The 25,347-nt window shown below is 42.1% G+C and overlaps 1 protein-coding gene across 2 annotated transcripts; it reads left to right on the plus strand.

Moving 5' to 3' along the window:
- The first annotated feature begins 1,797 nt into the window (after positions 1-1,797).
- On the plus strand, positions 1,798-23,834 carry si:dkey-89b17.4 (zinc finger protein 646). Of its 2 annotated transcripts, XM_041778274.1 has the most exons (5): positions 1,798-1,949; positions 17,748-20,545; positions 20,677-21,786; positions 21,875-21,970; positions 22,945-23,073. In XM_041778274.1, the coding sequence occupies exons 2-4, from the start codon at positions 17,958-17,960 to the stop codon at positions 21,951-21,953; spliced, it is 3,777 nt and encodes a 1,258-aa protein (XP_041634208.1). In that variant the 5' UTR covers positions 1,798-1,949; positions 17,748-17,957; the 3' UTR covers positions 21,954-21,970; positions 22,945-23,073. The 2 variants fall into 2 exon arrangements, with proteins under 2 accessions (XP_041634208.1, XP_041634207.1); XM_041778273.1 differs by lacking the exon at positions 21,875-21,970 and having other exon boundaries at positions 22,947-23,834.
- Positions 23,835-25,347: the final 1,513 nt, after the last annotated feature.

The raw sequence follows: 25,347 nt of genomic DNA on the forward strand, positions 1-25,347 counted from the left end.
ATGTCAATAATTCTGAAGCAAATTCTTCACAAAAATTACAAATGCATTTCCCAGATTTACTCAAAATGTCTGTAAATTTCCAAACTCCCCCAAACAAAAACAAATCTCAAGTTCACATGAAAATACTAAAACATTTCACTGAAAAAAACTTCACTGAAACTCTCAAAAATATACAAAAATATCCCCAAATTTCCATGAAAATACAATTTTTTTCCCCAGGATATACTCCCAAAAATAGCCACGAAAATTCCTGAAAATTTCTTAAAAAATTGTTCCAGTATTTCAAGTCAATCACTTAGGCTCTGACTGAAATTCCAGAAAATTTTTAAAATAAAATTCTAAAAGTAGAAATTATTACTTGTACGAAAACCAGAATGTAAGGTTGTCATATAAGCACACAGGAGGAGGTTCAATCATTGTAAAATTATCATGTTTAAAGCATTTTCAGTGCTTTACCAGACTAAAAGTTGCCATCATTTATGATTATATTTACAGTTGTCAAAAAAAGCTCTAACAAGTAACAAGAGATATTACAATATTTTCAAAAAAAAAAAAAATTAATAATAATTATTATTACCAGTTAATTGATTACCAGTTAATGCCACACTAAAGAAAGAAAAATACATTTAATAATGAAAACAGAAACAATTGTTTTATTTTCAGAAAAATTGTGTTTTTATTTCAAATTAATTCAGGCAATTAAGGACTTGAAATGCTGAAAACACTTTTTTGTAAAATGAGCTTTTTTTTTAAGTTCTTTTTGTTTTATCATTATTTGTGTGGCTTTGAGTTACGGTAACTCATATTTATGCATTAAAATTTCTGTACATCCAACTCACTGGACTTGTACATTTCCAGCCTTTGCAGGAAGCTTGGACTCTGTACATGGACCTTGCAGCCAGATGTGGAAAAGATAGAAGAATATTGTACTCAAGTAAAAGTACAGATACTTTGGTCAAAATTTACTTGAGTGGAATTAAAATACAGGCCAATATCTACTCAAGTAAAAGTGTTTCATTTAAAGTTTACTAGCTGCTGAGGAGTTGTAAAGTAGGATTTTTCCTTTCTGCAGTAACAACATTAGAGTATGAATCTCCAACCAGGTCGTCCAGGTTAAATCACACCTTTGCTGTAAAATAAACACTACCACTGCTGCCATGAAAGTTTTGAATCTTGAGGCCTTAGACCAGAAACAGTGTTGTCTGTTTCTTTTTAGACTCCTTGAAGGCCTTTGACACGGTGGACCACAGTATCTTATTGCACTTGTTCTGACCCCTGGGCTTGGGAGTCACCGAGGAGTCACCAGACTTTGTACTTTGCGTAAACTTTCATTACTTTGTTTTTACCATTAACTGATTACATTTATAGACCACTTATCTTACTTTACCTAAGCAAATTTTAACCAAAGTAACAGTACTTTTACTTGAGTACAATACTCTTGTACTTCTTCCACCTCAGGCAGCTTCCAGCACAGGATAAACATGTGTGTCAGCGCAGAATGGGAGCTGATTAAATGACCTCGGGGTGTCATTTGCCCTATCCTGGCACGGCTCGGCTCGTTTTGCAGGCCGGGTAGCTCTAGTTCTGTTTCGTTTCTTTGCAATATAATGACCGCAAATGTCACAAATGAGCACTAGGGGTGATAAAGAGGTTTTTAAGTGTATAATGAGCCCGAAAATACCACCCAAAAGGGCTTTTCTCGCTGCTGTTTTTCATCCTGCGCATGATGACGCGTAAACGTGTGCGCTCGGGCTCCGCGCGGCTAGCAGCGGCAGCGGCAGGAAGTATGCTGTCGGAGCGGCGGTAGGGGGAAAGAACCAAGAACCAAAAGTCGGTGGTAGAAGAGGGGGAGGAAAAATAAATCATCATGCCTAATCCGTGAAAGGTGCATATTTTGCATCGCCACGCCGTGCATTGTTCACGCTGTGGGCGCAGAGGCCGACTGAGGGGTAAGTGTGCAGCGGATAAACGGCAGAAAAACGAGGTTTTTCCATCAAAGGGGGCCGCGGTGTGTTTGTCGAGATCTTTGTGTAGCTCCGGGCTAGCCTCGGGTTGCTAAGCTCGAATGCTAACCAGTGTGAGCTCATGCAGCGGCGTCACTTTTTACTGCGGGAAAGCCTTGAATTGCTCCACGTAGAAATCATTTATAGAGCTGCAATGACTCATGCACGTCCGTGTTTGTGTTGTTTTGTTTATCACTGTGTTGTTTTGAACTTCCGTTTTACCCCCTTTCTATCATCGCGGGGGGTTGCTAACTAGCAAGCGCCGCTGTTAGCATTAGCCTTGCCGTGTATTCGTCACTCTTTCACCTAATTTCAACTATTTAATGAAAGCCTTGACCTGGCATGGTAATTTTAGCTTTGTTGGGCGCTGCTTCCCTTAACTTCACTCCTCATGTGGCTTTTATTGTAGCTAACAGAGTAGCATGGTTGTTTGTGGGGCTGAAACGGAGCTAGCCCGTTAGCATGGGGAAAATGGCTTGCTGCTCGAAAGCCATTTTCCGATGGAGATGGGGTCTCAGCGAAAGTGGGCTGACTGTAGGTGTTGTCCCCGCTCTGCTGGTAGCATCATGTCGGCAATAAACTGCAACCTCTGCATATTTTTTTTTTAATCTGTCAACGGTATTCCCCGTGCTTCGCTCTGCGGCTGACCGGGCTCGGGTGTCGCATCCCCGGTTAAATTGGGGAGTCGGCCGAAGGAAATGTCGGCCGTGTGTCGGTGGTGAAACGCCGCTTTTGTCCCGATAAATTCATGCTGGGGCTGATCCCCGAGCAGGAGGAGACGGGCCAAGGTCAGGGAGCCGTGCTGCGGCTGCAGCGGCCGTTTGTGAGCCAAACATCACTGTAATAAAGGAAAGTAAAATGCAGATTACGGTTAAAGAGTTTTGAGGGGTTTAAAAGGCTGCAACAGGATTCAAGGCAACGCATGTGAGAAAGAATCCCGGGTTATGTGTGCAGGTAGGGGACCAGGTTTGGATCCGAGCTACCTTAGACCACACACAGACAAACACACCCGGCTGTGTTTGTGAATAAAGCGCAGTTTTAATGAACCAGGCGCGTTTTGGAGCGCAGGCTCGGTTTGTTTACATTATCTGCGGCTCAGAGGAAGAAAAAGGAGCTGAAGCAAAAAGGAGAAAGGATTTTGATTGGCTGCTGCAGAGAGGAACAAGTCAAATCTGTTTATGAATGAGAGGCTTCATTTGGAAAATCTGTGCCGGATTATTAATGTCTCATTCTAATTATATCTCAGCACAGTATTGATCCACAGTGAGATATTGTTTTACAGTACTAGAAACAGAACAGAGAGGCAGTGTTGATTTCAATGGAACAAAACTATTATTGAAATGTTAGTTTTACTGCCTTTTATGCAGGACTGCTGGACGCTCAAAATCATGATTTTTTCTACTATACATGCCTGGTACAGGTGCATCTAAAAAGTAGAAAATAATTTACTTCAGAAAGTTTAATTTTCTTATTATAGAATAAAATCAAATGAAGGGAAACCTTTCAAGACTATTGTTTTGATCCTGATGCTTACAGCTCAGTAAAATTCACTATCGAAAAATATTAGATTATTAAAGAAAGTCTACTTTATAAGGTTTCCTGAGCCTTCACTCTCTCAGTCTGGTTCAGTACACATAACCACCATCATGGGGGAGACTGCTGACTTCACTGTTGTCCAAAGGACAATCATTGTCATCCTCACAAGGAGGGTAAGCTGCAGAAGGTCACTGCTGAAAGGACAGGCTGTTCACAGAGGCTGTATCAAATCATATTCATGGGAAGTTGACTGAAGGGAAAATATGGACAAGCAGCAGGGTGGAGCTTAGCCTTCAGAGGATTCCATCTGCTGAGAACTTTTATGGAGATACTGATCTCCTTTGCCAACAGAGCTTGGCATCTGCCCACAGTGAAGCCAAAACTACCAAACACTGGTCTCCTGACCATGGGAGTACTGTTTTTGATTGGCCATCCAACTGCTCTGACTTGAACCCCATAGAGAATCTCTGGAGAAATGTTAAGAGGAAGATTAGAGACACCAGACGAGCTGAAGGCTGCTACCAGAGCAACCTGAGCTTCACAACACCCCAGCAGTGCCACAGGCTGATTGGCTTCATGCCACATTGCATAGAAGCAGGAACTTGTGCAAAAGTTTCACCCAAGAACTGAGTGCATCAATGAGCACAATTTTCTAGAAGGTCAACATTTCTCTATTATAAATCCTCTTTTGGACTGGTGTTTTGTGAACTGTAAGCTGTAATCATCAACATTAAAACAAAAAAGTCTTGAAATATTTCACTTTATGATGATGTTGTCTAGAATATATGGAGGTTTCACATCTTGAATTAAACCACAGAAAAATGAACTTTTCCTCCAGTCATTGTAATGCTGGCATCTACTTCACCAAAGTGCTGAATCAAAGATGATTTTCTCTGGAAGAGAATGCTAATTGGTTTTCATAGCCAAATGTAAGGGAAATTGTCGGTATTGTTGAAGTCTTAAAACAATATCACCCTAATTTTACTGTTGATACATGTCTAAATTTACAAGGTTGAGAAGTTATTACAAACTAAAAACGACCCAATACCGGTGATGTTACCTCTGTTAATATTCATTACACTTGGACAGCCTTGTAAATTTAAAGCCAAGGCTTAATAATCAGTTAATCTCAAAAATGAACAACTAGCCAGTATAAAAAAGAGTAAGTAGGGATGCACGATGTTATCAATCTGGTATCGCATCTGCAAATTTCCGCCGGTATTTACATCCAATGTTTTGCCTGTAAATTTCAGCATACATCGACTGTAAATTTTGTCCATATATACTAAAATATTCAGGGAGTTTGAGGCTGAACCAACAGACCTATGTCAGTTGAGGTCTTTTTCTTTATTTATCCTCATTCTTTAAACTTCAATGTGTTTAATAAGGCCTAAAGTTTGTTTCCTTGGCCATCCTCAAACCGAACAGTGTGTCTAAGAGGACTGAAATTTCTTGTCCGAAAAGCATATTAAATATCGATATCAGCTAAAATGAATCTGTATATCGGCACATCAGAGATCGGTAAAAATCATATATCATGCATCCCTAAGAGTAAGTGTATTGATTTTAATGGGATCAAACAATAAATAAGGGTGTTCTTTTAACTATTGACTAAATATTGACTAACAAAAATCAAGTAGACTACTCTTCCCTGTTTGAAGAAAGTTTTCACAAGGAAAACAAGCTAAGGAGTGATTTTCAAGTATAATAGCAAAAGCTGTTACCTCCATTTAATGTTGAATTGCAAGTTGACTTATGTGAAGTTTACTGTAAAGTGGTTATAGATTAAAATCAACCTGACTGATTAGTTGTCAGAGGCATTTGTTCAGTTTAAAGCTGTGGTGGAGAAGAAGCGGCATGTTTGATGTTTTAACGGCGTCTCACATTCTTCAGTGCCTCTGCTGTTTGGTTCCTCATTGTGCAGCTTCACATCAAACATCTGCCCAGGTTCTGCCCCTCCTTCATGTTTATCCTGACTGCTTCTTTACTTTCCTTCACCATCTCTGCACCTCTTCACTCTGCTTGTTGCTGCTGCAGCAGAAAGTCACTGCAGACTTACTGCAATAAGTAGCATATACATTTGCTCCCAACTGTATTTTTTGATGATCTGTGTGCTAAAGTAGTAGCATTTAGAAAAGTGAAAGTATGGGTTTAAGCAGCATGAAGTGGTTTTTATCATAGTAGAAATTTACCTTAAGATAAAACCCTTTGTTTTAAGAGGAATTGCCTGAATTTGTTTGAGAGATTTTTGCATAGCATAGCAGTTCTCACTGGAAAATTAAGCCACAAATCAGGAAGGTCATTATGATTTGAGTCTTTAATGATGGGTCATTAAAGACTATTAAAACATTTTTGATTCACTGATTTCATTCTCAAATTTACCCTTTATTTTTCGGTGATTGCATGAGTCTTTAGGGACATTTTTGTGATCCTTGAGTGGTTCTTGAGAAAGCTCCTTATTGAGGAATTTCTTTCAGAAACTTCAAGCTTCAAACTTCAAGTGACCCTTGAAAGAACCAAGTGTTTCAGTGTCTGCTGGCCTTACTAACCTTTACTGATTGTGGATGTGTGATTGTCTTGGTTTAGTAGTTCTCGGCCAGGTATTCGTTAGTCTAGCAAGCCTTGCTTGGATTTTGTGGTCTGGTTGTCTTTGTCAGATAGAAGTAACCTTTGTGTGGTAGTTTTGGTTGAGTAGCATCTGCTTGGTGGTCTGTGGGTCAACTTGTCGCCACCTGGTTAGATTTGCTGGTTGTCTTTGTTAAGACGCGTCTGCTTGATGGAACCTATCAGGCCTGGTGGTCTTGTCTTGGTCAGGTAGTCTCTGTCTTGTAGTTTCTGTCAAGTTTCTAGGTCTAGATCTGCCTTTCTCTAAACTGTAGGGTAACTGTAGCTCCATAGGTAGAATCGGTTGTGCCACAACCGGAAAGTCAACTCCAACTGCAACAGTCAAATGTCCTTAGGCAAGACACTTTAGCCCACTTTTCTTCCCACTGATGCGTCTGAATATGAAGCCTCCTCCATCAATGTGTGAATTTGGCGTGGACAGTAGGTGGTGTATAAGCTTGATCTGAGAGCATAGTCTATCTTCTGTTATCTGGCTGTTTTTTTTATCTGATAGCTTTGCTCAAACCAAGTAAAACTTAGTGGCCTTTTCCAAGAACTAACTGGATTTGGCCCCTGGTAGTCCCTTGACAGAGTAGGCTTTGCCTTGTAGTTTTGGTTTTTCTTGGCCCTGGTTTTCTGTTGATCAAGTAGACTCAGCCTTGTAAGTTCGTAGCATGGTGGTCTTTAATGGGAAGTGTCTGCTTTATCCCTTGAAAACCATTTCCTGGTAGTCTCTGTTAAATAGTTCAATCAGGTAGTCTTCCAGGTAGTCCCAGTCTAGTAGTCGCTTTGTGGTGGTCTAGTTGTTGTCAAAATCAGAGAGTGTAGGTCTGATTGTTCTGATCTAATAATCTTGAGCTACGTGTTTCAGTCCAGGAGACCCTGGTCAAGTAGTCTAGGCCTGGTTGTATTTGAAATAGTTTTTGGTTTTGTATTCCCTGTCAAGAAGCTTCTGGCCTCTTGGCAAAGTCCTACTTCCAGGTAGTTTCGTTTTGATTTATTTCATGTTCATGGTTATTCGAAAGAAAACAAGACTTAGATGTCAGATGCCTAATTCTCAGTAAAAGATGGTAAAAAACACTCATAGTAATAAGCTTTTTCATCACAATGCAATCTATTGATAAAGGGAACTATCATTTTATTTAAGGAACAATATAATTTAATTTCAAAAACAGCTGTTTTTTTTGTCATATTTCATGCACATGTTGATATTGTGCAGCAGGTTGTTATTAAAAGTGCTTTTGTGACATTTTGTTTTTTAGGTACGTTGATTTGGCTTGAAACTGAATTTGGTTTTATACATTTCCCTACCAGAAAAACAGAGATATAACTTACAGCTAAAATCAGCAAAAAAAGTCATGATTGAGGTTTACATCCTTACTGTCCATACCTAGTGGGCAGTGTAATCCTTGTTTTATAGGACGGTCAATTTTGTTATCCAGTAACTATTACTGTGTTACTTGGTCTTGCATTTTACCAGGTTAGTTGTATTTTTGGCCTTTTGAATTCAAGGTCAGGTTTTCCTGCCCTGTCAAGCTGGTCTCATGTCCTGTCGGTTTCTTCGTCTGACTTTCTCGTCAAGGTCAGTTAACCTTTGTCAGGTCGTTCCAGCGTGGTCTGGAAGTCTTGCTCAGGCTCTTTCAATCCTAAAAGCTGAACTGAAGAAGCCTTTCAAAAGGGAGCTAAAATGTCTCCAGGAATTCCAACCAGGTCCAGTTGGTTTTGGATGTAGCCTAGCAATACCCACTATCATGTAAACTAACAGGAGTCGGAGACTGACGTAGATGTTACTTTTTGCTGATATTTCCACAGTTTTTAACAAAATGTGATCTTGTTATTCCAATTTCTGGACAAACTAACCATACCAGTCCTTTTAGCACTGTTTTTCCTTTCTAATTCCTAGAATGGAGCCTGATTTTCTATACTTTGTTTATGCCACAACCCTCCCAGAACTAATAGATATTGTGTTTCGTGGAATCATAATGAAATTCTTTGCTGATTCATTTTATTTTATGGGATTTGTAGAGTAACAGGCAAATCATTGCAGATCTGCAATCCCTACAAAAAAGCACACTGAAGTATCCTTATTCTAGTAGGAACTGACTGTTGCTGATTGGCTGTTTCAAGGCCTTGAAAGTGGACAGTCCTCCATATGGGATTTTATGGATAATCTCATCCTCCTTAAATATTTAATGATTGAAAGAAGGGCTGGGAAACAGAGGACAGAAATCATGTCTGAATATTAGTATTTTTGATTTAATCTTTTAGTCCCTTTGATATCAGAGATGTCTTTGCCTAGCTGGTATTTAGGAAGGGTTGGATACAGATTTATGGCAAAGAAATCCATAAATTCATCTTATTTCTCTGCTTGTTTTCTCCCTTCTGCACCCCCCTCTTTCCTGTTCCTGCATCAGCTTTTCTCTCGCTCCCTCTATCTAGCCCAGATGAGTCTGGGTCTGCTCAAAGTTTCTGCCTGTTGAAAGGAAGGTTTTCCCTGCCATGGAAATTTTGATGAATGTTTCGTAGTGTTGATCTCATGGCAGACTAATGTTGGGTCTTCATAAATAATACAGTGTAGACCTGCTGCTCTGTAATCTGTTTCGAGTTAGCATTTGCTATGAACTAGCACACAAAGATGAACATTGCAAACAGATTATCTTGTGGCCAAATGGCATATTACTGTGAAGGGTTCTTATTGCAAACTTACTGAACAAAAGCCCTGCGATGGGTTGTACCAGCTAAGTGTAAGTTCAAACATGATCGAGTTTGCTTCTGTGTGTTCTTTTTGCCAACAGGTGGTTTTTAGTTACCTTGACAGGTTTCGACTGCTGACTTTCTGCAGTTTTCCGTAGAAGAGTCATGTGATGTTGGTAGGGCGTGTCTTATCAGCTGATCTTTGCAGGTGCAACATCATGTGACTCTTCTGAGGAAGACTGCGGAAAGTCAGCAGTTGAGACATGTCGAGATAACATAAAACAATGCACCATATATTATTGGACAGATATCGGCAGATATAAACATTTCTGCTGATATTTACATCTGATATTTTGGCCGTGCATATTAGCATATAGCCTATCAGCTGTAAAATTTGGCCATGTATATTGATAAATTAGTGGAGTTTTAGGCTTTCTTTTTTCATCCTCAAACCTAAAATTGTGTACGAAGGACTGAAATTTTAGTTATGTAAAACATATTTAACTATCGATATTGCTATTGACTAAAATGAATCTGTAAATATCGGCAAAAATCCACTATTGTGCATCCCTAAAAACGAGGGGTCGATGGATACTGTTTTTTTGGTGCCGATACGATACAGATTATTTGTGTTTCATGAGACCGATAACTGATTTTTATTATGAAGTACAAAATGTACTCAATGAGGCAAAAGTAGAATTGCATGATCAAAAATGAAGGGAAAAATGTAGCCATTGGTCTATCAGCATGAGAAACAGAGAGCAACAACAACAGAGCAACATAGAAGTGGCAGAAAAACAGGAAGTGATGACATTCACACCCACGCTTAAGTGTTAATTAGCTGGTAGAAGTGACATATAGCCAACCAGACTGTGTGTACGCAGGACATTTGGTGAGGGTGAAAATAGAGCTAGAGGAGAAGGTGCACCTTGCAGTGGAGCCAAAGTTTCTCCTGTTTTGGTTGAAATAAGATGCCAATACTCATAATTAGCCAAATGCAAATATCAGCATCTGCAATCTAGTTTTTATGATTGATTTACCTTCCTCTTGCATTTAAGCTGTTGCTCTAGCTGAGATGGTTTAAACAACTTAAATATTACACATACCTCCAATTAGGAGTGGAATCCTTTATTGTTGTCTTGGTGATAGTTTTAAAAGGTGGGATAACTCGGAGAATGATGAGTAGCTGAGGGTTTTACCCACTGTTTTGTGTTCGCTGTTTGTTCTCTGATCGATTACGCTTTTGTTTTCCCATGAGCAGAGATAATTTCTGCCACCCACCATTAAATTATCTGGAGTTATTGTCGATTTCACAACCCAATATTTAGGCTGGCTCTACGTTCAGGTTTTAGGCTACATCACCTGAGCATGATTCTTTGTCATATGTTGCAGGCTCTTTTGCATCTGTTTAAGGATTAATAGCAGTTAGCATACGTTATTTTCAGCTGTTGGCATTAGGGGTGGGAGAAAAAATCGATACATCATAGTATCACAATATTTTTTTTGGTCATATAGCGTATTGTCTCATCCACCAAGTATGATTTTTTTTTTTCAAATTAATTGCTTGCTTACATGAACTTAAGTCTACGATAATGGAAAAATAAAATCAATTGTTTGTCCAGTGAGGTTGGCAGAGGTGACGGTCATGGAGCAGGAGAAAGTACAACAAACACGGCAGCACCAGGGGAAGGACATTAGGAATGCGAGCAAGGCATGAATGAGATGGACATGACACATGGGGCCTTCAAGAAGTGCTACATGGAAATAAAATACTGCAAAAACATGACAAACATGAGGGCAAGACTACTGCCAAATCAGCTAAACCACAGGTGTCAAACTCAAGCCCCGGGGGCCAAATCCAGCCCCTGGAACAATTATATCCAGTCCACAAGATCATATCATATTTGTATTATTACTGGCCCACCAGTATGAGGTCTGCAGATTTTCTCCAGTATAATAATGTAAACTTCAACTTGATTATTTAAAATATCCTTGTTAAGCCATAAAAATCTGAAAAAGTAAAGAGTAAGAAATATTTCATATAAAGTCAAGAATGTGGGGGAGGGGAGGTAATTTGTGTTTTATTTCATATTTTCAATTTTGCATCTCAAGATTATGACTCAGACTTATGATATTGACTTTTCATTTCATGCTTTGACCATTCTAACTCCTACTTTGGACTTAATATATCACATATTTATCTTTTAGATTCCCAAATTTAAACTTCAAGTCATATTGTGACATTTTCAACTCTTTACTTTAGCTTTTTAATCCCATATTTTGACTTTAAAATATATGATTTCAATTCTTTTCTCATATTTTGACATTTTAAATTAATAATTTTTACTTTTTATATCATATTTTGACCTTTTACACTCCCAATTTTGACATGAGAGGTAGCCGTGTAACAAACACTAAAGTAAAAACATCATAGCAAAGACAGTATTTTGGTTTGTTTGGACATTTAGCTCAATTGAAATTAGCACAAAAAGTAAGTACATTTGTGTTTGGTAGATCATTTCTTGGTTTGTTTGTTTCTTGGCTGTGAATCTTATACAGTTGCAAAACCTGTTTGTTTCCATTTTAAATGGTGCCACATCTGTAAGGAATATGTATTTGTGTGATCAGCAGCAGAGTTGAGTTTGTGGGTTGCGCCCATGAAAAATTTGCCAAATCCTCTCTGCCAATGTCACACAGCTTATTCTGCTTTTGCTACTGACTCTTATTTTGACACCCGGTCAGCACCTAGAAACCGTCGGCTTTCTTCTACAGATTTGCAGTCGAGGTTTGCAGGACGATATGGCCGCCGGCTCTCTGCCCAGACAATCCAGGACGGACTAAACACAGCCAATTTCCTTACTTTTTGTGCTAAATTTAGTTAAGATGAACCTTGCATCTATGGTGCTCATAACTTAACTAGGTTCAAAGCTGGTTCAACAGGATACAGAATTTTTTTCAAATCAACATGTTAAAAACCAGAATGTCTTATCCTTTATCTTTTATGAAATCATATCAATAGATCTTAAAATTTAAATAAACTGCCTAGGTTTGACTGAAACCCTTATTAGCAAGGCTGTTTTTTATTTTTAGACTTTGCTTTCATTTAATCTTTATAATTCTGTACTTTTACCACTTTAAGTCCTAGATTTAGGTTAAAAAACCTGAAAATAGCTGCTGCTTTTGACTAAAGATATGTCAAACTCACTGTAATCTGTACATCATGTAACTCAGATTTCCCCCCAGACCAGATCCCGTTAAAAAAAATCTAGATTTTAATCTTGTGAGGCTCTACTCTCATTGGTTGTAGAGATGTTTCTACCAATAACAGGCCTATCACCTGTGCTCATACCTGGTCTTATCTTCCTCCCACCTGTCACACCACAGCTCGTCAGCATGTCTGTGTGTGTTCCCCCCATCCCTCCTCCCCCCAACCCCTGCAACATTTCCCTCCCCCGCCAATCAAATCCGCCTCCACACCTTTATTTTCCACTGCTTTCCTTTTTTTCCCTCCTCCCTCTGCCCCTTTTTTCATCCTCCGTTTTAAACCTGAGCAGGCGACCACCCCTCCCCCACCCTCCCTGACTGCTCCCTTCCTCTCTCGCATTCGTTTTCCTGTCTCCTTATCTAGCTTTGCTTATACACTTTGCTTCATTCTTCCTGTATCTGTTTTATTTCCGTTTGCATTATTTGCATGTTTCTTCAAAACCCTTCCACAACAACACACTGCAAAGAGAACACAAAACATTCACATATACAGTGATGCTCTGTCCCGCTGTATGATTGAAGCATTAAATCCACCTGTGCAGGGTAGAGATAGTCTCACATTTACCTGCCTCAGATTGAGTCATGAGTCAGTCTTCACAGTCGTCTTCAAGCCCTCTGTGTTTGTGTGAATCCTGTTGAGATGCGCGGTGTGTGAGGTTTGTGCAGATTAACATGGCTGCCTGCTGTAGTCTGTGACAGATTACAGATTAGCCTGTTAAAACTGTCACAGGCATCGACTCACTTTAATCACCTCTGGTCCTTAAGGAGCTATTGATCTGATCCCTGTGTTGATCTGACCCTGTGAGTGTTTGCTGTATTTCATAGTGAAGCTCTGCAGACCTCACTGCTTTAAATACGTAACAATAGTAGAAACCTTATTATTGCTTTCAAAGTTCTTATTTTTATGGCCTTATTTTGACTGCATATTTGTTCTGTCACTGGAATTTATTGAAATTAAAGATCAGATTTGACATTAGTTTTTGCACTTGCTGATTATATTTTTCATTAGAATTAAACACACAGACCTGCTGTTGGCTCACCCTATCTTCTGTGTTGTGCTACTCATCAGATTTGATTTGGGGCTATTTTATGCTTTTATTTAGAGAGAAGGACAGTAGATAGAGTTGGAAACAGAGGAACATGGAACAAGGGGACCTGAACTTGGGTTGTGGCCAAACCGCTCAGCTATCTGCACCCCATTTTCTCTGTACTGCAATTTTAATTTTAGTTTCTGCTTTTTTTGGTGATGTTTATGAGCTAAGTGTTTAACTTAGACATTGCATTTCAGTTTGTGAATTCACTGGAGTGATGTCTTGCTTGCACATCAACTGTATACAACAGTATTCAGGTGGCTTATATATATCAAGGTGACCCACCCAAGTGTTGCTAATGTGTGGGGCTTTTCCATTAAGTGGCGCGGCTTGGCCTGACTCTGCACGGCAGCCCAGCACAGTAGGAGACTTGCTTTTCCACCACAACCGAGCCACCCGTTTGAAAGCGCGTCTACAGCTGGCGATGTAGTGTTTTCCGCCTTCCTCGATCCTTCTACTCTGTCTGGTCTGAATGACTTTACGTCATTTTAAAGCAAAATAATCTGACTACGACTGCGCTGCAGGCTGCTCTTTTTACATTCTCTCTCCACGTCTCTCTCTCTCTCTCTCTATCTGCGATCAGTAAAGAAACAATAGTTCACGCTTATCATCAAAGGAGAGAATTTTCCTGCATTGAAGTCAAAGAACAGACTCATTATTGATTTGTGCGTCTCTAAAGAGCAGAAAATGAAGACAATCATATTTTTGGATTGGGCAGTGAGAACAGCATGTTTTACTAGTGCCAGAATAAATGACAGACTCTTGTCAAGGGCGAAATGTTACGAACATCTCCAGCATTTTATTTTTTAAAAGTCTGGAATTTATTTGTATATTCAAGAAGGGGAAAGGCTCAAACTTTTGTTATTAGTAGGTGCGCCTGGTCCTCCCTTATCTCACTTGTCGGTGTGAGAAGCAGTGTGCAACTATAGTATACACACAAATGTAGAGTTTTGGTCTTGTCATAAAGATTTAAGTCATACAATGAACGCTGACACTGCTGTAACAGAGTTATGGACAGCTGGAGCAGAGGCCGTGATGGAAAAGCCACATGCATCTGTTCCACTCTTGTAGCTGTTAGCTGTGATCGTGCTTTTTACTTTAGTGTCTACAAACATCATTGGCTTGATGACACTCTTTCATTCTGTAAAAGTTAATGCAAGCATATCTCCAGTCATCATTTTTGTTCTTATCATATTCATGTTTTGTTCTGGTGTCATCACAATTTGTGCAATAGGTGCTAACATGGTAAACTGTTTGCATTTTGAGTCAAATGTCCGTTAATGTAATCCACCCTGCTGGGCTAATAGAGATAGAACCATGGCCGAAGTTATACCCCTGTGCACTGTCAAGATTTTTTTTTTAACTCTTCTTAGTTTTAAACAATTATAATTAGTTAGCTCTGTGACCCAGAAAGTTTTACACATGAGGCTAAATGGGTTCAAGTTTCAAATTGTATGTTTGTTTTTTTGTCAATCAGGCAGCCAAAAACCTAAAAGACACACAGAAAGACAGAAATAACAAAAAATCTATAAACTCTTATGTAAGAAGTTTGACATTTCCGTTTGAACTATATCCAAATTAATGCATTTGGATTTAAAACAATTGCTGATGCATCAAGCTCCGGTCATTGGCTACCAGCTTACTACAACTGTCTCCACTCTGCTGAGCTCCATGTGGGAAAAATCAGACTTATCCTGTCCACATCCATACAACCAACACGAGGGACTTGTTCATTGAATCATTTTCCACATAGAGTCCAGTAGAGGGTGCTGTAGCTGTGATGGAGGCTGGCGTCTCTCTGGGGTTATGCTTCATCTTTTCACAGTGTCAGCAGGTGCAGCATCCTCTGCCAGAGCATCACGTGGTTTCAGGAACAAACAGCAGAGAGTCAATATTAGACCTTCAGCAGCTTCACTGAAAACTTTCCTTTAGATACTCTCAGATCAGCTGACTTATCTTTCTGTTGTTTGGATTTTTCCATTTCTTGTCACTTTTTTCCCATATAACCTTTCTCTAAGAAACAGATTAGTAGAAGAATAAACTTTCCACTAATGCTGCTGCTTTAGCCTGTGCTAAATATTGTTGAAAATATGAATTAAATGTCATGTAACCTTTAAGAGTTTTTTTATTTCATTTCAAACTTCTCTGTTTTCTCAAAAGTACATTATGGTTTCTCAGATTTTAATGCCATCAACATTACCAGAACATTGTAACAGCATAATGAAACTAAATACACAGAAACAGTGATGAAGAACAGTCACAAAAATACAGAAACAGAAATTGAGTGAAACAAGTGCAATCTAAAACATGGTGGCTAGAAATCGCAAAGATAAACTCCTAAAGAGAGGGAAGAACTTTAGAGTTGAAGTCATATATTTTGCTCAACTGGATGATATTATACAGCCCCATTTCCAAAAAAGTTGGGGTGCTTTGCAAAGCCATGCTGTTGTGATGGATGCGGTATGTGACGTAGTGATGTCTTGCGGGAATATGCAAGGCCTCCCCGAGCATATGTCACTTAAAAACCTCTGCGTACATTTCAGCCGGGATAGTTCCTTTCCAGATGTATATGCTGTCCACACCATAGGCATGAATGCAACCCCATACCGTCAGGGATGCAGGCTTAAGGACTGAGCCAGGATAACTAGCTGGATGGTCCCTCTTTGGTCCACAGGACATAGTGTCCATTGCTTCCAAAAAGAATTTCAAATTTTGGCTAATATGGCCACAGAACAGTTTTCCATTTTGCCTCAGTCCATTTTAAATGTGCTATAGTCCAGAGAAGACAGTGGTGTTGATGGATCGTGTTCACGTATTGGCTTCTTCTTTGCATGTTATAGCTTTAACTTGCATTTGTGGATGGTGTGATGAACTCTGTTGACAGGCAAATTATTTCTGGAAGTGTTCCTAAGCCTATGCAGTGATTTCAAGTACATTATCATGACTTTTTTTTAATGCAGTTCCACCAAAGTGCATGAAAATCATGAGCATCCAGTGCTGAGATTTCTCCGGATTCTCTGGATCTCTTGATAATATTTTGAACTGTAGATGGTGTGAAGTCAAAGTCTTCACAGTCTTAACATACTTACTGACCTGAAGTGATTTAAACCACGGTACTTTTTGAAGTGATCCTTTTCTTTATGTCAAATGACAAATTTCGAGATGAGACCAAAACTGTCCTGCTGGGACTTACAGTAGCTATATTTTAACAACCATGAATGTTTATTTCATCCTTAACTTTCTTAAAGTTTAAATCTGCTCCAAGGGAACAAGTTAAGTTGTTGTAGCGCACCCTTCTATTAGCCATTGGATTTCATTTACTTATCCTTACCTGTTTTTCCTAAATCCTCTGTTTCTTCTACTGCTTTCTTCCTCCAGTTACTGTTTTTTTTAAAGCAGGTGAACTCTCTTTGAACACTAGAGCTGCTGTGAGACTAGGCTGCTGTACGTGTTTGATTGTTGATGGAGCGGATGGGTGGAGGCTGTGGGGGGTTTGTTTACCCTGTAGAGGATTTACAGCCTGTCCTCTTTACTCTGTCAACAAAGGTGTGCCATACATTTTGCTGTCAGGTGGTGCAGGGACTGAAGTTACAGCATTTTAATATTTATCATGAAAAGGGGCTGTTTTGCTCCAAAAAGTATCATAGGAGTGAAGTTTTTGAGAATAGTGTACATCTAATCATTTGGATGACAGGATAATTCATTGATAGATTTAGCCTAATTCCATCTACTTTAGCAATTACTTAATTGAAAGAACCTTTTTTCCAAATATTGACAGTTTGGGCATTAATAACTTTACTGGATGCCTCTTTGGGCACTGGGAAATTGTGATGGCGCTGATTTCAATGATTAATCAAAAATGTAAAGTTAATTAGTAATAGGAAATGATGTTTCCAGGTGGCTGTTTCCCTAAAATGTTCATGTTGTATTTAACTGACTAGTCTAAAGAGAAAAAAGTGCTTAGGAAACAGTCAAATTCATCACATGGTCATTTTGTCAGTAGGTATGGTATGCTGAGTAGAGCGTGGCTGAAGTTAGCAGTTAGCTCCACCAACCTTTGTTCCTCTTTCAGATTAGTATCATGCTTAATGTGGTTACTCGTCACTTCAGTTCAGTTCACTTCAGCCTACATACTGTTCATACAACACACAAAATGCAAAGCTTCTCTTGTTCACATCTGGCAAAATGCTGGGGGAAAGCTCTGGCAGGAAGGCAGTGGCCAATACTTAAAGCTACAGCTTCTGCAACTGGACGCTATGTTACAGTTTTAAAAGAGCTCAGGACTGCATTGGTTTTGTATTGGAAATTGACGTTGCAAACACAAAAAAGGCCGCTGTTGACACAGGTTGTTTTACTTGACTTTTTCAATCACTAATTATTAACTTTTTTGAGCCATGTAGAAATAATAAAAGACAAGTGCCAGACTATATAACTGGTATTATAACTGGCTCTTTGATTTTGTGGATTTTTTCTTGATTAACAGGCAAATTAATGCTTTGCTGAAGTTTAAGTTGAGCCATACCTTACCCTGTTCTTTTTCTTCTTGTCTCCACAGTAATACCTCATTGGCTGGTGTGACCCCTGCAGGCCCACCATCTCCCAGGGTGGGACCTGAAAGGCTGGATCTGCACAGATGGCTCTTGGGGAGACGATGGCTCCCCTGTCTCCCCCCAGCTGAAGAGCTAAGCCCCCACCTCCCTTACATCACTGTTCATCGCTTTGTTGTGAACTGTGATTCCCTTCAACTGATTTGCTTTATAGTACTATGGCAATGCATGATATGAGTCGTGCCAAGGGTTTCCCCTGTAAAGAATGTGATATGGTTTGTCCGAGTACTCCAAGTCTTCTAGAGCATATGAAAGCACATTATCAGCAGGAAGAGACAGGAAGATTTGAGTGTGAACAGTGTGGCAGAATTTACAAGCATGCAGCGAGTCTAGCAAATCATAAAAAATCTCATGAAGTAGGATCCTTCCAGTGTCCTGTTTGTACTCGTACCCTCCCTAACGCAGTAGCGTTGAAGAACCACCTTCGTATCCATACTTTGTCCCCTAGTAGTGCACACGCAGAAGAAGAGAGTGAGGAAGTACCTGAAGAAGCAGCCCACGACGAGAGGGACTATAACCTCGCCCAAGAACTCTCTGAGGGGTTTGGGCGCTCTCATTTGAACAATAGTGGTATGGGACATAGTGTCCTACAAAGCCACGAGACAGACGACGGAAAAAAAGGCTCCCCTGAATCAGACGACGCTTGGGACAGACCGTTCAAGTGCGATCAGTGTGACAGAACCTACCGGCATCACGGTAGCCTGGTGAACCACAAAAAGTGTCACCAGCAAGGAACTTTTAAGTGCTCGGTGTGTTTTAAACAATATAGCAACCTGGCTGCCCTAAATAGTCACGAGAGAACTCATTCGAAGTTCAAGCCCCCCGGTGCATCCATGGTGAGCAGCAGCAGTAGCAGCAGCCTCCATGACTCGGAGCGCAGCAGTGGTGCCCAGTCATCCCAGAGCGATGACACGGCATCCTGTTTCTGCCACTTGTGCCAGATAGCTTTGCCAAACAAAGCAGACTTTCAGGAGCACATCCTGTTGCACAACACATCCTCTCCTTCCCTAGGACTGCCACGCAGCTTCCCTGGCATCATGCCTCACAATCTAAGTGCAGTTCGATCCCCAGCGTACACTCCTACCCTTGGGGACCCTTTGCCCCTTCCACCCCTGCCCACTGAGAAAAGAGGTCCCTATGATCCAATAATGGGTCCACCGGTCAACAATCCCATCTATACATGTGCATATTGTGGCGCAGGACACCCAGATTTGGAAACATTGAAAGTCCACTATCTGACTCATGATCCCCACCCTGCCTCCCATAGCCAGGACAACTCCATCCTCAACTCAGACACAATGAGCTCTGGATCACAGGGTTCTGTGTCTTCGCCCTCAGGAGGCCGTGTGCCCCAGGCCAATTCTCCAGATGATGGAGAGCGGCGGTTTAAATGTGGGGAATGTGGTAAAAGCTACCGCCATGCGGGAAGCTTAGTCAACCACAAACGCTGCCATCAGACAGGCCATTATCAGTGTACCATTTGCTGTAAGCAGTACCCCCACTTGGCAGCGCTACACAGTCACCTAAGAAGTCACAAGGGGCGTAGCTCCAACCAGCCTTTAAGTAATGACAGCAATGACTGGCTGTCCCCAGAGCCTCTAACCCTGGATTCCCAGCAGAGCTATGTCCAGGAAGGCAGTGGTGCAACAACTCCCATATCACTGCCAGGAAATCTAGGTGATGCTGCCCATTTTGTACCAGACGCAGGCCATAGTAGTGGCCTGGACTCACTTGAGTTCCACGATCGCTTCGATGGCAGCTCACTTTCCCAGAGCAACTCGGCCCACCGTCAGGCAGACAGACATGTATGTGCAGACTGTGGTGAAATGTATGGAGATGTTTCTGGTATCAAGTCCCACATGTGTCCCCGTCGTGGCCAGCAGCAGCAACAACAGCAGCAGCCACAGCCGCCACCACCACAGCAGCAGGGCAACATGTCAAACGGCTTCATGGGGAACATGAACTACCACAGCACAAGTGGGACGCCACTGCCTGCTGGCAGCACTAGCAATCTAAAAGAAGGAAACGGCCAACGGCAGTACTCCCAAACTGGAGGCAAAAGAATGGGGAACAATGATAAAGAGGACGATGATGATGGAGAAGTGTATCAGTGCTCTGTTTGTGGCAACCACTATGCCAGTCTCAGAGCCCTCAGGAGCCACCTGCGTAGCCATGCCAATAACCCAACAGGGCCAGGACCTTCTAATCTGGAGCAGGAATGGAGGATGATCTGCTCCACCTGCGGACAGAGCTTTGCTAGAAAGCAGGACCTCCTGAATCACCAGCTTATCCATGGCCCTCAAAGACCAGACGGACAGCAGCCTGGTATTGCAGGCAGTTCAGCTAACGGCAATGAAAAAATGGACGGTCCTCGGAACCACATATGCGTTGATTGTGGTATGTTTTTTGCTGACCGTCACCACCTGATCACCCATCTTTGCCCTGGTAAGAATCGGGGTAACTCGATGAACAAGCCGGGCCTTAATGGATCCAAAGGGATTTCTGGAGATGGTGTAGCTGGAGGAAGTCGGGATGTTGGTGGAGATGCACGTAGGCCTATGGTTGACCAAAGTGACAAGCCACACAAGTGTGACCAATGTGGACGAGGCTACAGACACCCCTGCTCACTCCTTAACCACAAGAAGTCCCATAAGACTGGTGTCTTCCGTTGTTTGGTGTGCCAGAAACGCTACTACAACCTCTTGGCTCTCAAGAACCACCAAAGGACCCACTTTGATCTAAAAAGGTTGGTTCCAGTTTCTGAATTGTGAAGTATGCATGTTATGAGTATTAGTATTAGCAGTAAAATTTGATGTGTCTACTGAAAGGCCATAGCTGATAGTTGTTTACTACTGTCTTTGTCCTCTTCCTCTGCAGGCACAAGTGTGAAGAATGTGGCAAGGCTTTCAAGATCCAAAAGCAGCTGATCAACCACCTCCGTCTCCACGAGGAGCATCGAGCCAAAGGTCTTGTCAGGACTGGCCCTAATGGTTCCCGCTTCCAACAGCCTGGCCCCTCACAGTTGCAAACTCTTAGGGCAGAGTCATCAAAGGGCCAGGGAATGGGTGTAAAATACAACCCTCAAGGGTTCAAAAAGCCCTACTCTTCAGCAGGAACTTCCAGACCTCAGAAGTTTGACCCAGCTGAAAGTGGACGGCGGCCTTTTTCCTGCGAGGAATGTGGGAAAACATATCGCCACGCAGGCAGTTTAGCCAACCACAAAAACCTTCACAAAATTGGGGAATATCACTGTAATGTCTGCAACTCAACATACCCCAACAGATTGGCAATGAAAAATCACCTACGTCTCCACTTCGCCCAGAAGAAGCACAACTGCCAAGAGTGCGGAAAGGGCTTTCGTACTCAGAGACAGCTAGCTACCCACACTACAGCAGGCCTTTGCAAGGGTCCGCAGGGCCCAGGGGCTCAGATGGACTTTGAATGCGATGGCTGCTGTGAAGGCTTTTCCACAGCTGACGAGCTTGCAGCCCACGACTGCCCTGCCCAGCACTTGCCTTCGTCCTCCTCCACCAGCAGCTCCACCAACATCAGCATGGAGAGAAACTCAGTGGACATGGACTCTGATGAGAGACCCTATGCCTGTGATCTTTGCAGTTGTGCCTACAAACATGCAAGCTCCTTGCTAAACCACAAGCACACCCACAAGACGGGCAACTTCCGGTGCAACTTTTGTGACAAGCCCTACACCAACTACATGGCACTACGCAACCACATGCGTATCCACACGCAGCGGAAGAAGCACATCTGCCACACTTGTGGGAAAGCCTTCCGTCTAGCCAGGTTCCTCCGTAACCACCAGAAGGTCCATGAGGAAGGGGCTACTCCCTTCGGCTGCCCCACCTGTGGCAAGAGTTTCCAGGGGAGATCCGGTCTGGCAAGGCACCGCTGCGGGGACAACCAGGTAGGCATGGAAGTCAGGAGGAAGGCCACTGCACCCACGGGAGAGGGCGAAGAGTGTCGGTACACGTGAGTTCTCGTCAGTTGTTTGTGATTCTTCGAAGTTGAAAAAAAAAAATAGTGAAGATAAATTTAGGTCTCTACATGTCTATTACAGGTATATGATCTCCAATCCGGCTTCCTTGGGACCATACGCGTGCCGGAATTCGGATTTTTCTGAAGTTTGGACAAATTGAATTAGTGGAGAGACCAGATAAGTCAACCCTGTTTGCTTTCAGTTAGCATATTTAACACACTTCAGTTTTTTTTGTTTTAGTCTGCCAACAATCAACTTTTCTTTTCAGATGTTTGTTTTCATGCTTTGTTTTCTCAGAAATCTTTGACACAGATAAACGTAGTGTGTAGAATATTGGCAAATATAAAGTTTTGATGTTGTGTGTTCCTTCCTCTTGTCATGATTTGAATTGTAGTCTGATTTGTTTGTTCTGTATAGGTGCTAGTTACTGGCCAGTTATTTGACTAGAATATGCAGCTATATGATGGAGCTTTTTGCATTGTGATATCTTGGCAAACTAAACTCACAGGGAAGATTAGGAAGTATTTGAAGCTAGCTGCACTGCACATGTCAAGAAGATAATACTCATTTTTACATGATTAATACAACACAGCAACTACACTGTGGCTTGGCAGTGGTTATCAATGCACTTGTTATTGTTATTTCATCTTTACATTGAGAAACAACAAATTAACCCAAAGATGGCTGTGAATTAAGGTCTTTGAAATAGTTTCAGATGTAAAAGAAGCTGTTTGAAGCTTGTGTTCATTTGTGCAGTGCAGGGAGCAGCAGATACTTCCAACTTCCCGACATGAACCCCCATTGTTTGTCCCGTTTTCCCCTTCTCCCACTCAGCAGTCCTCTCCCCTATGACATGTCTATAAATCATAATAATAAATGGTACACCACTTTGTTATAGTATTCTTTAAAAGCTTTGAGCCGGATTTCAGATCATATACCTGTATGTGTAACATCTTAGATGAGCAGTTAGAATATATCCTTAATTTTAAAGAACAAGTGGTAACCAGTAGCTTAAGACTAACTTGATTAGAACGGTAAAAACAGTGAAAAGCACCATCTTCCGCTACTAATTTCCTATTTTTTCTCCCTCTTCCCCTCTATCCCCTTCCCCTCGTCCTCCCCTGTTGTTTTTTCCTTGTTTGTCTCTGCACAGATGTGATCAATGCGGCCGCTCCTACCGCCATGCCAGCTCCCTCCTTAACCACAAGAACACCCACACTGTCGGCATCTACCACTGTGCCGTGTGCCTCAAGACCTACTCCAACCTTCTTGCCCTGAAGAACCACCGCCGTATCCACTCAGAGACGCGGCGCCACCGTTGCCACGACTGCGGCAAGGCCTTCCGTGTTTCCTCCCAGCTCTACAACCACCGACGTGTCCACCAGAAGCAGCGGGAGCTGACCTGCCGGTCCTGTCAGCGAGCCTTCCCAACGCACGCCAGTTTCAGGCTCCACATGGAGATCACGCATGGTCAGACGCCACAGCCCCGCCAGCCCAGACCCCAGCAGCCCCGACCAGGGGGCTCCCAGGAGCTGGGCTGGGGATCTGGCTTGGACCTCACCTTAATGCAAGAGCAAGGACTCAACCCTGGTAGCATGACCAAAGCCCGCAGCCGAGAGGGCAACGGTGAGGTTGTCAAGTCGCATGTCTGCGACCAGTGTGGACGCTCGTACCGCCACGCCAGCTCCCTGCTCAACCACAAGAACAGTCACAAAACTGGGACCTACTTTTGTAACTCCTGCCAGAAGGAGTTCCCCAATCTAATGTCTCTCAAGAACCACAGACGTATCCACACCGAGCCCAAACGCTACCAGTGCCCTGACTGCGGCAAGTCGTTCCGGGTGTCCACCCAGCTCATCTGCCATCGTCGCATCCACACCAAGGAGAAACCGTTCTCCTGCCAGCAGTGCGACAAACGCTTCTCGTCCAAGTCCAACCTGAGGCACCACATGAAGGTGCACTGGAGCTCCACGGCGCCCCCTCCCATGGCCATGGGTGCGCCCAACTTCCTGGGTATGCCTGGTGGCCCCTTCATATGAGTTAAGGGATGAGGGAGGGGGATGTGGTTGAGACATGGGAGGGGGGCGGGGGGGGGGGGCAGTCACATGCCAAGGTTTCTGGAGGTGCCAAAACGTAGCTTTTCCTTCTGCTCACCTTCCTCTTCCTCATTTTCATGTGTGTCTGAAGTGTGTGTGAGGGCTCTTAGACTCAAACACAGAGCAGGAGGGAGAATGGACGCTACACACCCTTGCACACGCTCACACACATACAAACAAAAATGGAGGATGTGCACACAAACACCTCTAAAGGCTTCATCGCAGATGAACACAAGGCTGTGGTTGTAGATCCGTCTGACTGACGGGCAGACATGGACTGAATACAGACGTGTTATAAACGACATGATCTTCACTACACCTGCCTTACTCCCCGCTGCGTGTCGCCTGTAAGGCTCTGTGAACCTCTGGACCTTTGATGCCTCTCACAGCTGCAGAGACTGAGCTGATGCAGACTATTGGTTGGAGCTCGTCCACACTGACGAGTCCAGCTGTAGAGACTTGTGATTGACTTGAGTGTCAGCAGAGCTGCTGTGAGGGTCCAGATAAAGGCATAAGGATGTCGGATGCTTATTTTCCAGTAATGAGCCATCTTGTCCATTTCAATCCCGGGAGCTGATTGGTCCCGTGCTGCAGTTGGTTTCCTGTTTTCCCGCCTCCATCCTTGTTTAAGGGGAGTCTTGTCTTGATGGAATCTTCTCTCGTGGCCTTTGTCACAATGTTTTTAAACCATATTCTGACTGAGTTGGTCTCAACAAGGTTCAGACTGTTTTGATTTATGTGTGACCAACACATAGTGGATGTTCTACTAAGAGAGAGGTGTGGTTTATTTTTCTTTTTTTTGCACCTTAACGGTTTGGTAAGAGATGGCAAGGACTTCCTGAAGCTTTTAGGGCCCAAGACGGGATGCTTTCTTCCATTTTAACCACCAAGATGATTGTTATATTCTAGCCGCCTCCCAGACAGACGGTGTACAATTGCCTTGTTCACACACAGACTCAGCAGCAGTAAAACCATAAAGGTTTGCCTAATGCTCAATGCAAACTTCATTTCCTGTGTAGCTGCTTTCAGTTAATCAGTGCCTGTCAGCCTTGAGTTGTCAATCTCAACTTAAGTGCCTGACCCCTTTTTAACTTTTTTCAGGGTCTTCATCAATAAGTGGATATTGATTTGCTGTGTCAGTGCTGAAAACCAGTTTTACAGCTGAACTTAAAGCCAGTATTTATATCTCATATCATATGAAATAAGTCTTGAAAGTACTTTGAATCAAGCTAAGATGCTTAGACTGCAATTGAGTGATTTTTTTTTCCTGTACTGAAGACTGAAGTAGAGGTGTGTACCATCACTTCTGAAAATAAAAAATGCTGCTTTTCCTAGTTAGTTAGAGTTAAAGAGAAAAAAATGGCCTAACTTTGCTGAACTAACAGATTGTCTTATTTATTCTGATAACTAGAGCTGTTTTTCTAAATTAACTAGTTAGATATCATTATTTTAAAAAAA

Source organism: Cheilinus undulatus, linkage group 21, assembly GCF_018320785.1.
Source record: "Cheilinus undulatus linkage group 21, ASM1832078v1, whole genome shotgun sequence".
Taxonomy (NCBI): domain Eukaryota; kingdom Metazoa; phylum Chordata; class Actinopteri; order Labriformes; family Labridae; genus Cheilinus; species Cheilinus undulatus.

Excerpts from the sequence above, each read along its gene's own strand:
- si:dkey-89b17.4 (XM_041778273.1), top strand. The coding sequence starts at position 17,958 with ATGGCAATGCATGATATGAGTCGTGCCAAGGGTTTCCCCTGTAAAGAA. Across the intron at positions 20,546-20,676 it reads ACCCACTTTGATCTAAAAAG|GCACAAGTGTGAAGAATGTG; the intron begins GTTGGTTCCAGT and ends CTTCCTCTGCAG. Across the intron at positions 21,787-22,946 it reads GGCGAAGAGTGTCGGTACAC|ATGTGATCAATGCGGCCGCT; the intron begins GTGAGTTCTCGT and ends GTCTCTGCACAG.